Source organism: Colius striatus, chromosome 25 (assembly GCF_028858725.1).
Source record: "Colius striatus isolate bColStr4 chromosome 25, bColStr4.1.hap1, whole genome shotgun sequence".
Taxonomy (NCBI): Eukaryota; Metazoa; Chordata; class Aves; order Coliiformes; family Coliidae; genus Colius; species Colius striatus.
In genome coordinates this window covers 5,226,608-5,239,421 of record NC_084783.1, presented here as the reverse complement: position 1 = coordinate 5,239,421, position 12,814 = coordinate 5,226,608, and the positions used below count along the sequence as shown (strand labels likewise).

General features: G+C 58.9%; 1 protein-coding gene across 1 annotated transcript; it reads right to left on the bottom strand.

Annotated features, from left to right (window-relative positions):
- Positions 1-919: 919 nt before the first annotated feature.
- LOC104555590 (myosin-6) lies at positions 920-12,614 on the bottom strand. The gene is made up of 38 exons (XM_062015054.1): positions 12,414-12,614; positions 11,561-11,704; positions 11,238-11,394; positions 10,990-11,017; positions 10,793-10,901; positions 10,604-10,696; positions 10,445-10,508; positions 10,049-10,147; positions 9,822-9,925; positions 9,461-9,599; positions 9,090-9,358; positions 8,742-8,912; positions 8,286-8,595; positions 8,091-8,164; positions 7,915-8,002; positions 7,709-7,826; positions 7,483-7,606; positions 7,165-7,301; positions 6,954-7,080; positions 6,729-6,857; positions 6,404-6,646; positions 6,020-6,196; positions 5,773-5,918; positions 5,599-5,689; positions 4,989-5,378; positions 4,775-4,901; positions 4,565-4,683; positions 4,115-4,311; positions 3,730-3,913; positions 3,489-3,654; positions 3,284-3,408; positions 2,901-3,209; positions 2,608-2,811; positions 2,332-2,457; positions 1,963-2,238; positions 1,443-1,538; positions 1,032-1,166; positions 920-940 (listed from the first exon to the last, which is right to left on the bottom strand). The coding sequence occupies exons 1-38, from the start codon at positions 12,612-12,614 to the stop codon at positions 920-922; spliced, it is 5,817 nt and encodes a 1,938-aa protein (XP_061871038.1).
- Between the last annotated feature and the right edge of the window lie 200 nt (positions 12,615-12,814).

Genomic DNA, 12,814 nt, shown 5'->3' with positions numbered 1-12,814 from the left:
CAGGTGCATCTACATCTTCATATTCCATTGCCTGGCTCTCAAAAAGCCCCAGGGCTGTTGCACATTGGCAGCTGGGGAGGCTGCAAAGGGACCTGTATCCATTCCCCGCCAGCTCTTAGGTCTCCTCTGTTAACCTGTCTAGAAGATGGTAGAGGATCTTGTACTTCTTGTGAAGCCTCAACTTTCTGCTCACACCTCAGGGACTGCAGATTCTCAGTCCACCCTCTCAGTCTCCCTCGCACTCCCTGATGCTCCTGAGCTTTTCCACCTCCTCGAGTTCAACTGCCTGGCTGAGCAGGTCATTCACCTGATGGTCACATTAAACACAGGTTGTAGAGATTGTGGTACGCCATTGGGGAATATGGAAGGTTGTGGGAGATGTGGGGGACGTGGTGTTACATGGGAGATGTTGTGGGATGTGATGGGACGTGGAGGGACGTGATGGGATGTGGTGGGATGTGCGAGTTGTGGAGGATGTGGAAGGATGTGGGGGACGTGGTGGGACATGGGGGATGTGGTGGAATGTGGGAGACATGGACACAGAAGATCAGGGAGGTTGTGGTGGGAAATGGGGGATATGGAAGATTTTGTGGGGTGTAGGGGAGGTGGTGGTACATGGGAGATGTGGTGGGATGTGATGGGACATGGGGGATGTGATGGGATGTGGTAGGACATGGGGGTTGGGGAGGACATGGAAGATTGTGGGGGATGTGGTGGGACATGGGGGATGTGGGGCCATCGGCCATTATGTGGGGCACAACTATGTCCCTCACCAACCCCCTCCCCTACCAATCCCCTCCCCACACCAACTGCTGCTGCTCAACGACTTTTATTGGTGCACCAAGGTCAGGAGGATGGGGAGAGGATGTGTAGGGCAGATAGAGGTCCAAGGGGTTGACACTTGTGGGAGTCCAGAGCTTCACTCCTCATTGAGTCCTTTCTGATGGAGAGAGACAAAGGGAATTGTGAGCATGGGGTGGGCTGAGGGTGGCAAGGAGGCATGGGATGGCTCTGGGGCAGGAGGGTCCCACCTTGGCTCCGATGTCGCGGCTCTTGGCCCGCAGCTTGTTGACCTGGGACTCGGCGATGTCGGCGCGTTCCTCTGCCTCATCCAGCTCATGCTGCGCCTTCCGGAACTTGGCCAGGTTGGTGTTGGCCTGTTCCTCCTGGGGATGGGGGTGGCAGGAGGTGGGGCATCAGTGGGGTTGCCCCACATCTCACTGTCCCATCTTCCAGCCCCCCAAGCATTATCCAACTGATCAACCACCTCCTCACCTTCACCACTGTCCCACTACCATCTCCCCCACCTTCCAGCCACCCACTCATCTCTTCCGCCATCTCTCTGCCCACCTCTCTCCTGACCCGCTCTCCTCACTCCCTGACCCCTGCCAAGTGGAGCTCCCCTCCTGGAGGTGTCCCCACAGCTGCCCTCCAGCACTCACCGCCTCCTCTGCCTGGCGCTTGTAGGCCTTGACCTTCAGCTGGAGCTTGTCCACCAGGTCCTGGAGCCGGACCAGGTTCTTGCGGTCCTCCTCGGTCTGTGAGGTGAGACATGTGTTGGTTGGATCTCCCCCAGCCCTACGCTTCGGGTCAGCGCAAGAGCAATGAAGATCAGGAGACCATTAGCAATGTTCTTGGCATGGGTGGAACCTTCCAGATCCCTGGGGCACCTTGGCCATGGGGCAGAAGGTGGCATTCCCCCTGGGCCAAGGTGGCTTCTTGGCCCTGCCAAGGTCCCACCTGAGGTTCTGGCTCAGTCCCAGCACCTGGGGACGGAGGACGTGGCTCATGGCCCAACTGTGTTCTAGGTCATGCTACTGGCCATAGAGGCAGAGAGGGGTCTGGGTCACCCACATCGTTCTGCACCTCAGCCCAACTGTGTTCTAGGGCAGGGATGTTGGTCCCAGTGGCCACAGGGCCAGCGGGCGACCTTCTGGGCTGCCATCCCCTGCTGCATCCCACCTGGTAGCCGAGCTCCTTGACGCGCCGCTCGGACTTGCGCAGGCCCTTCACGCTCTCGGCGTTGCGCTTCTGCTCGGCCTCCAGCTCGTTCTCCAGCTCCCTCACGCGGGCCTCCAGCTTCTGCAGCTGCTTCTTGCCCCCCTTGAGGGCCAACTGCTCAGCTTCGTCCAGACGCAGCTGCAGGTCCTTGATGGTCTGCTCCATGTTCTTCTTCATCCGCTCCAGGTGGGCGCTGGTGTCCTGCTCCTTCTTCAGCTCCTCCGCCATCATGGCCGCCTGCCCCGGGAGAGAAGGAGGAGCTGTGAGGCCTGTTCTCCCCCAGCCCACAGGGGAAGGGGTCCCAGAAGTCTCTCCCCCCACAACACTGACATCGGTGATGGCCTTCTTGGCCTTCTCCTCAGCGTTCCTGCACTCTTGGATGGCCTCTTCCACCTCAGTCTGCAGCTGGGAGATGTCGGCCTCCATCTTCTTCTTCTGGTTGATGAGGCTGGTGTTCTGGAGGTGGGAGAGAGGACCTCAGGAGGTGTCCTTGGAGCTTTTGCCACATCCCTCTCCCAGAGGAGATCCTGGGTGCCCTGTGTCAGGAGCGACTGCTGCCCTTGACACCCGACGTTCCTCCTGGGAGCTCCTGGAGGACGTTCTCACCTGCGAGTGGAGGAGCTGGACCCTCTCACTGGCCTCCAGCAGCTCCTGCTCGGCCAACTTGCGGGCCCTCTCGGTCTGTTCCACCACGGCTCGCAGCTCCTCCAGCTCCGACTGCAGGAGGTTGTTCCTCCGCTCCACGATGGCGATGTTCTCCTTCAGGTCCTCATTGGCCCGCACCACATCATCCAACTGCAGCTGGGTGTCCTGTGGGGAGAAAGAGGGTGAGCAGAGTGGGCAGCTCCATGGTGAGGGTGGTGCTGGTGCTGACGGTGGGACAGGTGGCCCAGAGGTACCTTGAGGTAGCCCTGCAAGGTCTTGACTTGCTTCTGGGCCTCAGCAGCCACGCGGTTGGCGTGGCCCAGCTGGATCTCCATCTCGTTGAGGTCGCCCTCCATCTTCTTCTTCAGCCTGAGGGCCTCGTTGCGGCTGCGGGTCTCGGCGTCCAGCGAGGTCTGCAGCGAGTCCACCACCCGCAGGTGGTTGCGCTTGGCCTGCTCCATCTCCTCGTCCTTCTCGGCCAGCTTGCGCTCGTAGTCAGCCTTGACCTGGTTGAACTCCAGCTGGGCCCTCAGGATCTTGCCCTCCTCATGCTCCAGGGAGGCCTGGGGGGAACAGGCAGGACCTTTAGGAGCACCGAGGAAACCAGGAGGATGTCTGGGACTGCAGCAATGCTCACCTCAGCCTCCTCCAGCGCTGCCTGAAGCTCCAGCTTCTCAGCGTCCAGCTGCTTGCGGACCTTCTCCAGCTCATGGACAGTCTTGTGGCCAGCGCCCAGCTGCTCGGTGAGGTCCGAGATCTCCTCTGCAGGGGCAAGAGATCAGCAGGTTTGTGGATGGTGGCAGAGGAGGAGGTGGTGGGCTGGGGGAGGTATTTGGTCTCACCTTGGAGGTTCTTGTTCTCCCTCTTGAAGGTCTCCAGGTGCTCAAGCGACTCCTCATAGGCGTTCTTCAGTTTGAAGAGCTCAGTGCTGAGGGACCTGGCCTCCTTCTGTGATGCCTCCAGCTCCGTCTGCGACTCCTCGAACTTCTGCTTCCACTCAGACAAAATCTAGGGAGAAGCAAGGGGTCACCCAGCCTCTGATCCAACCCTGCTCACCCCCATCCCATGTCCACCAGCTCCCACCTTGTCAAAGTTCCTTTGCTTCTTGTCCAGGGTGGCGGCGGCCGCGTTCGACCGCTCCAGGTCTGCCATCAGGTCCTCGATCTCGTTCTGCAGACGGTGCTTGGTCTTCTCCAGGGAAGAGCACTTGGCGTTAACAGCCTCCACTGCCTCCTCGGCCTCCTGCAGCCGCTGGGCCAGCTTCTTCCTGCCAGAAGGATGGAGACACCAACCATCAGCCCATGCACCTCTAAAATGAAGGTGTCCGGGAGCAGGAGGATGCTGAGGCTCTCGAGGGATCTGAGTCACTCAAGGCAGGTTCTAGGTTCCCTAAGCTGGGCATGCTCTAGATGGTCCTGGTGCTAGTGGGAGGAAGGGAGGTGCCACTGGCCGTTGGGAGGTGACTCACTTGGCCTCCTCCAGCTCCTCGGTGCGCTGGATGGCGTCTGTTTCGTACTTGGTTCTCCACTGGGCCACCTCGGAGTTGGCCTTGGAGAGTGAGCGCTGGAGCTCGGCCTTGGCCTCCGTCTCCTCCTCGTACTGCTCCCGCAGCAGGTCGCAGTCGTGCCGGGCCGACTGCAGCGCATGGGCCAGTGCATTTTTGGCCTAGGCAGGGGGTGAGGAGAAGGTGAGACCACCAGGTCTATGTCACCCAGAGCTGTCTTGACATCTTCCGGATCAGGTGGCTTTGGTACTCTTCATCCCAACCTTCTCTAGACCATCTCAACCCTCCTTAGATGCAAACACCCAACCTCACTAAACTCCTTTCCAGTGCTACCGACGTCAGGGCAAAGGAGAACATCATCCTGTGGCCCTTCTCGCAACGCCCGGATCTTCTGTGCCACCCCACGGACCTCACCTTCACTTCCTCCTCCAACTGCCTCTTCAGGTCTTCCATCTGCTGGGTGTAGGACTGCTTGCCCCGGGTGAGCTGAGAGATGAGGGTCTCCTTCTCCTCCAGCTGGCGGGACAGCTCTCCTGTGGAGGTATGGGAGGTGTTCAGGGCTTAGCCAGGGGGTGCAGATGTAGGTTTGGGAGTGGGGCAGCCCATGGGCTCAGGGCTTCCCACCATTCTCGGTCTGGAGCTTGGCCCGTTGGGTGCTTGTGTCATTGAGGACTCGTTGGGTCTCCTCCAGCTTGGCCCGGTGCTCAGCCACCTGGTCCTCCATGGTGCGGGTGACCTTCTCCATGGCCACCTTGGAGGAACAGAGGAGAGATAGGGTTGGAGCAGGAGGCTGATGGCCATGGTGGAGCTGAGAGTGGGAATGTCTTGGCCTTCTCACCTTGGCCTTGAGGAGCTGCTCCATGTTGGAACCAATGTCATCCAGCTCCAGCTTGAGCTCACTCTTTTCCTTCTCCAGCTTCTGCTTGACGCGCTGCAGGTTGTCGATCTGCTCACCGAGCTCGGCCATGCTGTCGGCGTGCTTCTTGCGCAGCGCGGCAGCCGTGGCCTCGTGCTGCAGCGTCGCCTCCTCCAGGTCCCGACGCATCTTCTGGAACTCAGCCTCCCGCTTCTTGTTGAGCTCCAGCTGCACCGACGTGGCACCACCCGCCTCCTCCAGACGCTCGCTGATCTCCTCCAGCTCCCGCGACAGGTCCGAGCGCAGCTTCTCCACCTTGGCCCTGCCTGTCCGCTCCGCCTCCAGCTCCTCCTCCAGCTCCTCGATGCGCGCCTGAGCGCCAGGAGATGGACAGCTTGGCATTGGCCTTGGCTCTTACCTGATTTGTCCGCTTAACCCAACCTCACCGTCTGGAGACTCTTCAACTCAACCCAACCAACTGGAGACTCTTCAGCCAACTAGCTGAATGCTCCTCAATCCAACTCAATCCAACCTGACCAGCTGGAGGCACTTTTCAGCCCAGCCCAGCCCAGCTGTGTCTCAGGTCCCTCACCTGCAGCTCTTTCAGCTTCTTCTGGAGCTGCATGGCCAGAGCCTGCTCGTCCTCGATCTTGCTGTTCTGCTGGTGGACCTCAAACTCTTTTCTGCAGAGGAAGGTGAAGAGCACTGAGGTCTCTGCCCACACCCCTTCGCTAGGTCACACCTGGGCAGGGAAGTTCAGCCTTACTTCTTGAGCTTCTCCTCCAGCTGCTGCTTGTCATTCTCCAGGTCCATGATGTTCTCCTGGGTCAACTTCAAGTCGCCTTCCAGCTTCCTCTTAGCCCGTTCCAGGTCCATCCGGACCTTCTTCTCCTGCTCCAAGGAGCCTTCGAGCTGCATGACAACATAGAAATGGGGAGAAGCCTCCCATTTCCCACATTCCTGCCCCAGGGAGCTCCTTGGTAGGGCCCATGGTGGGACCAACCCATGCTTACATCATCTGCCTGCTGTTCCAGCTTGACTTTGGCTTTGGTCAGGGTGTTGACTTTGTCTTCCTCTGCCTGCAGGTCGTCTAGTGCTTGCTGGTGAGCTTCTTGCAGGGCCTTCTTCTCCTTTGTCAGCTTGCCGATGGTCTCATCCAGCCCAGCCATCTCCTCTGTGAGGTTCTTGACCTGCCAAGAGGAGAAACGTCAGACCTCCAGCTTGGTGCTGGTTCAGTTCTTGGAATTGGCTGGGCTGGGCCTAAGTTAGGAGATGCAGGAGAAGCCAATCAGCCTTGGATCTTCTCCATCCAACCTAACAAGCCTTGAGTCTTCTCAACCCAACCAGGCTGAGGCAAGTCCCCTCAGCTTGAGGTCAAGGCCTCTCCCCACCCTTACCTTGTTCTCGGTGGCATGTTTCTCCTTCTCCACTTTGGCCAGCGTCAGCTCTAGGTCATCAATGTCCTTCTTCAGCTCTGAGCACTCATCCTCCAGCTTCCTCTTCTTGGCTGTCAGCTCAGCGTTCATCTCCTCCTCGTCCTCGAGCCGCTCCGTCAGCTCCTTCACCTTGGCCTCCAGCTGGATCTTGTTCTTGATCAGCTGGTCGCAGCGCTCCTCGGCGTCATTCAGGTTGTCCTGCTCCTGTGTTTGGGGTGGTGGGTGAAATGGGGTGGCCCCAGTGGGGTGGGGGGCACCTCCATCAATGAGGGGCAAGCTCACTCACAGCCTGCACTTGGAGCTGAAGGTCATTCTTCTCCTGAAGCATGGAGACCATCTTCTCCTCCAGCTCCTTCCGCCGGGCCTCTGACTTCTCCAGGGCGTCCTTCAGCCGCCCAAACTCCTCCTTCATGCTCTGTGACAGAGCACAGGAGAACAACAGCCACTTCCAGTCCTCTCCAATCCACATTATCTGTTGTCTCAACCTCCCCTCCCTGTCACTTCCATGCACCTGCATCTCCTTCTCCGTCTCAGCACTCTTCAGCAAGGGCTTGATCTTGAAGTAGAGCTTCATCCATGGCCAGTTCTTCACCCCCATGAAGGCCCTGATGTTCCATTGGATCACCAGCAGTGCATCCCTACAACAGAGACACATGGACCTGGTGACCCCTTGCTCTCTGGAGGTCTCCCTTATGGGAGAAAAGTCCAGTCCAAGCTCTCACCGACGCTCCAGGATCTTCTTGAACTCGATGCGCATGAGCTGTCCCCGGGCCTGAGCCTGGATGCGGGTGATGATGCGAGACAGGCGCTCGTCTCGCATCTCCTCCAGCAGCCCCAGCAGCCCAGCCTTGAAAAAGACCTGGTGGAGGAAGGAGGTGGGTGAGAGGACGAGTTGCCTGGGGCGAGGGTTGGTGGGACAAGCAGGTGGGCTGGTGGCTGAAATGGAGGGGATGTAGATGGGCAGGTGGAGAGGTGGGTGGTGTCCACGTGCCTTCTTGGCTGGTGACACCACCAGGAGCAGAGCCCACGTTGCCCCTCACCTTGGTGTGACCAAACTTGTACTGTGTGTGGTCGATGTCAATGGAGCCCAGGAGCTTCTCGGCGCCTTTGCGGCTGTCGATGAACTGGCCCTCAGGGATGGCTGTGGGGTTCAGGATCCGGTACCTGTGCTCAGGTCACACCCCACCCCCGCCTCAAGTATCAGTCCCGTTGGGGGGAAGGAGGTTGTGTCCACCTCGTCCCCACCCACCACCTGCCTTCTCCTACCGCTGTCGGAAGTCCCCATAGAGGATGCGGTTGGGGAAGCCCTTGCGGCAGATGCGGATGCCCTCCAGCACCCCGTTGCAGCGGAGCTGGTGCATCACCAGGGGATTGTCCATCACGCCTAGGGGGTGGGGATTGAAGGATGGTTGATTGTCTGTAAGCCCATTCCAAACCTTCCCCCACCATACATATCTTCACCCTTTTCTCACCTGGTGCTTTCCGCTCATTGGGGATGAGGCAGCGGACAAAGTGGGGATGGGTGGTCTTGAGGTTGGTCATCAGCTTGTTGAGGTTCTCCTGGTGGGGAGAGGATGGAGGAGAGGGTTGAGCAATGAGCTTTGTCCTCCCTCTGCCCCATGGCAAAGCCACCAAGTGGATCTCTCACCCGATGCAGAGCTGAGACGGTCTGGAAGGAGGAACCTTTCTTCTTGGCCCCTTTCCCCTTCCCTCCGTCACCACCTGGGGAAAGAGGGGTGGGAGGGGACAGGAGGTGACTCTCATGAGCAGGATATCTCCCCCACCCACCCACGCAGCCATCCCTCTGTTGCCCAATCACTCATCCATCCACCCACCCACCCACCTGTGTCTGCACCAGCGTAGTTCGAGAAGAGGCTGGCCAAGAGCTTGAGGGCTGATTTCTGGTAAAGCCCCACCACCGTCTCATTGAGGGGGTCCTTGTTCTTCTCCAGCCATCCAATGATGTTGTAGTCCACCGTGCCAGCATAGTGCACGAGTGAGAAGTGGGCCTCGGGCTTGCCCTTGACATTGCGTGGCTTCCCAAAGTTGGCCGACTTGCCCAGGTGGTTATCGTAGAGCTTGGCCTTGAAGGTCATGTCCGAGGCCTTGGGGAACATGCACTCCTCCTCCAGGATGGACATGATCCCCATGGGCTGGGGAGGAGAAGAGATGATTGGCCAAGACCTGTTTGGCCAGACACAACCCAACCATCTGCCTTCATGCTCCCTAGGACATTTTGAGTGGAAGGGTCTCCTCCAGGAGCCCCCCTCAGCCCCAGCAGGCCCCCAGGAGCTAGTACCTTCTCGATGAGGTCGATGCAGGCCTGCAGGTCCATGCCAAAGTCAATGAACTCCCACTCAATCCCCTCCTTCTTGTACTCCTCCTGCTCCAGCACGAACATGTGGTGGTTGAAGAACTGCTGCAGCTTCTCATTGGTGAAGTTGATGCAGAGCTGCTCGAAGCTGTTGAACTGCAGAGAAGTTGACCCAGGGGGGTCAATGATTCATGTCGTGGGCTCGTGTCCACGTCCAACAGGGTCAACTGACCACCTCATTCAATCAATGAGATCAACTTGAGACTCAAAGGGGTCAACTGACCACCCAATGAGATCAACTGGGTCAAGCCAAGTGGGTCAACCAGAACGTACATCGAAGATCTCGAAGCCGGCGATGTCCAGCACACCGATGAAGTACTGCCGTGGTTGCTTGGTCTCCAGCGAGTTGTTGATCCTCACCACCATCCAGTTGAACATCTTCTCGTAGACAGCCTTGGCCAAAGCCCCAATGGAGTAGTAAACCTGCTGGACATTCTGCCCCTTGGTGACGTACTCATTGCCCACCTTGACCCGGGGGTGGCACAATCCCTTGAGGAGATCAGCTGAGTTCAGACCCATCAGGTAGGCTGACTTGTCGGCATCTGCGGGCACCAAGACACCTGATCAGATCCCACCTTCTCCTCCCAGCCTGGCTCAGAGGAAGCCTGGTGACCCCAAAATTTGCAACGTCCCTCCATCTCCACCTTCGGTGCCGTCCGGCTCCGCCTGCTCCTCCCGTTGCTTCTGCTTGAACTTCATGTTGCCAAAGTGCATGATGGCACCCGTCAGCTTGTAGACACCGGCTTTCTCCTCAGCACTGAAGCCCAGGACATCGAAAGCGCTCTGCAGACAGGTGAGGGGCATCTCCAGCTGATGGATACCATCTGGGTGGCCCTCAGCCCCTCCTGCTGCTCCTCAGTGTGTCCATCCACCCAGGGACTCATCCATCCATCCATCCATCCATCCACCCACCTAGGGACTCCTCCATCTTCTACCATCTCAACCATCCACTTCCCTTTCTCCTCAGCCCACAGGATGCTGACCTCCCCCCTCCCCATTGCTGACCTCAGTTGCCAACAGCTCTTCCGAGTCGTCGATGGAGGCCACAGTCACCTCTCCTTGGGAGACGTAGCTGTAGTCGTAAGGGTTGTTGGTGATGAGAAGCATCTCTGCTCCGAGGTGGCCCCGGCATGGAGACAAGAACTGAGTGTTTGGGCCCCAAATTGCCCTCAAGAGCTCCAAGAAGGAGCAGAGAAGAGGAGTGGAGGAAGGAGAAGTGTTCAGGTGCTCACCCAGCAGCTCTGGCTTCTTGTTGGACAGGATCTGGTAGAAGATGTGGTAGTTCCTCTCAGCTTTCAGCTGGAAGATAACACGGGACTTCTCCAGGAGATCTGTGGTGGAGACAGAGAGAAGGTGCGTGGAGGATGGGGATGAGGAGATTAGAGAGATGAGGAGAGGGATGGCCAAGACATAGAGATCATAGAGGGTCAGCGGGATGGTGGGGTGAGGAGGTGGGTGGAGCTGTGGTTGAGGGGTCGATGGACAACCAGGGCATCCTCCTCCAGGAGATTTGTGGTGGAGACAGAGAGAAGGTGGGTGGACGCTGGGGACAAGGAGATGGAGACAGTGGGATGAGGGGGTTGATGGGCAACCAGGATGTCCTCTCCTGGAGCCCTCGGTCCACTCACAGGTCTCGATGTCAGCCGATGCCAATTTCCCAGTGGCCCCGAAGTGGATCCGGATGAACTTGCCCTGGGAAAGCCGTGACATGAGGGTGGAGGTGCCACCTTCCCCCAGCAGCTCCCACCTCAAGGACCTCGTCCCATGGACCCGCCCTGTGGACTCACAAATCGGGAGGAGTTGTCGTTGCGGACAGTCTTGGCGTTCCCGAAGGCCTCCAAGGCGGGGTTGGCCTGGATGATCTGGTCCTCCAGGGTGCCCTGGTGGGGTGGGGGGACAATGTGGGGAGGGTTTGCAGGGCCTGGTCACTACTGGGAGGCCTCCCAGCATCAGGGTGACGTGGCCTGAGGTCCCACCTTGCTGCTATTGGTGGCCTCCTTCTTGCGGTCGCCGATGGCAGCGATGCTGGCAAAGTACTGGATGACCCTCTTGGTGTTGACCGTCTTCCCCGCCCCGGATTCTCCACTGGTGGGATGTTGGAGAACACCATGGGGGCTTCTTCACCTCAACCCAGCGTCATGGGGCAGGAGCATGGGGGTGTGGAGAGACTTACGTGATGAGGATGGACTGATTCTCTCGGTCTGCTCGGAGGAGAGGAGTCAGGTGAGACCAAGGGTGGGGAGATGTTGGGATTTGGGGGGGAAGCTTGGAGAAGCTCAACCAGTGAGGACCAGTTCAAGTGGGACCAGGTGTGGGGGAGATAGTAGAGGACTGAGGAGGTTCTTAAGGTCACAGCTAAGTCGGGACTCATTTTGGGGGGCTGGAGTCTTGTAGTGGAGGGTCTCGGCAGGGGGTCCCTACCCGTCAGCATGTTCTGGTAGGCGTTGTCAGAGATGGAGAAGATGTGGGGAGGAGCTTCGCTCCGCTTCTTGCCCCGGTAGGCAGCCACCACCTCGGCGTTGTAGACGGGCAACCACTTGTAGGGGTTGACGGTCACGCAGAAGAGCCCCGAGTAGGTCTGGAGAAAGGGGCAGGTGAGGCAAGGCCACCAGCTGCCACCTACCCAGGAGGGGAGACATTGGGGCTGGGAGGTGCTGGGTCTTGGTAGCATGAGGGGGCTGAGAAGGCTTTGTCCCCCATTCCAGGTGGGGTCTGGAGAAGCTTTGGTGGTGCCAGAGACTCACATAGATCATCCAGGCAGCGTAACGCTCCTTGAGGTTGTAGAGGACAGCGGGCTCGTGGAGGAAGGTCAGCATGGCCATGTCCTCCATCTTGTCAAACTTGGGCGGGTTCTGGGGGTGCACATCGGCCTCCTTCACGGTCACTGTCTGTGGGGGTGAGGACAGCAGAACGAGTTGTGAGGATGTCTCCATGAGTTAGGGGTATGTCCACGGGATGGAGGACATCCCATGGGTTGAGGGACACCTCATGGGTTGGTGGGTGTCCCATGAGTTAGAACATGCCTCATAGGCTGGTTGGGGGTGTCTCCAAGGTTTGGAGATGTCCCCAGAGGTTGTAGGGACATGTCAGGGGTGGGAGGTATCCTAAAGCTTGGAGGCATCACCATGGGATGGGTGACATCCCATGGGTTGAAGGATGTGCCATGGGTTGGTGGGTATCTCTGTGGGTTGGGGGACATCCCATGAGTTGGTGGATGTCTCTGTGGGTTGGGGGACGTCCCATGTGTTGGTGGGTGTCCCATGAGTTAGGGGATGTCTCATGGGTGGGTTTTGGGTTTACGCAAGGTTCGAAGATGTCCCCAGGGATGGTGAGGACATGGCAGGGGTTGGAGGTGTCCTACAGCTTGGGAATATCTCCATGGTTTGAGGGATGTGCCATGAGTTGCTGGGTATCTCCAGGGGTCCGTGGTGTCCCCATGGGTCAGGAGGTGTCCCTGGGTTTAGGGGCTGTTCCCTCCTCCATCCCAACCACTATCTATTAACCCTTTGCCCCCCAGTAACCCTTCACTCCTCTCCCACCACCATTAACCCTTTACTCCCCTCCCCACCCCCATCCCCTCCCTCCCCCATTACCCACCTCCCCCAGCTCGGTCTGGACGGTGACGTCTCCCCCCTGCCTGCCCAGGATCTTGCCCTTGACAAACTCCTCACGAGGGTGGGGGACGAAGCACTCAGCGCGGGGGTCAAAGGGCCTGGTGGTGGCTGCCAGCCGCTCGCGCTCGCCCAGGCGCAGGAACGGGGCAGCTGCCCCCAGTGCCGCCAGCACTGCCTCAGCCATCCTGTGGGCATGTGGGGAGACCCCAGGGGCTGTATGGAGACCCCTATGCACAGTGCCAAGAGACACAGAGACCCTCACAGACACCCACAGACCCCTGCAGCCACCCACAGACCCCTACAGACACCCACAGACCCCTGCAGCCACCCACAGACCACCACAGCCACCCACAGACCCCTGCTGCCACCCACAGATGTCTGCAG

Bases quoted from the DNA above. Each gene is read 5' to 3' on its own strand.
- LOC104555590 (XM_062015054.1), bottom strand. From the start codon at position 12,614: ATGGCTGAGGCAGTGCTGGCGGCACTGGGGGCAGCTGCCCCGTTCCTG. The intron at 8,913-9,089 runs GTACGTTCTGGT...ACTTCTCTGCAG, and splicing joins CCGGCTTCGAGATCTTCGAT to TTCAACAGCTTCGAGCAGCT. The intron at 7,827-7,914 runs GTGAGAAAAGGG...CCCACCCCCTAG, and splicing joins CAATGAGCGGAAAGCACCAG to GCGTGATGGACAATCCCCTG.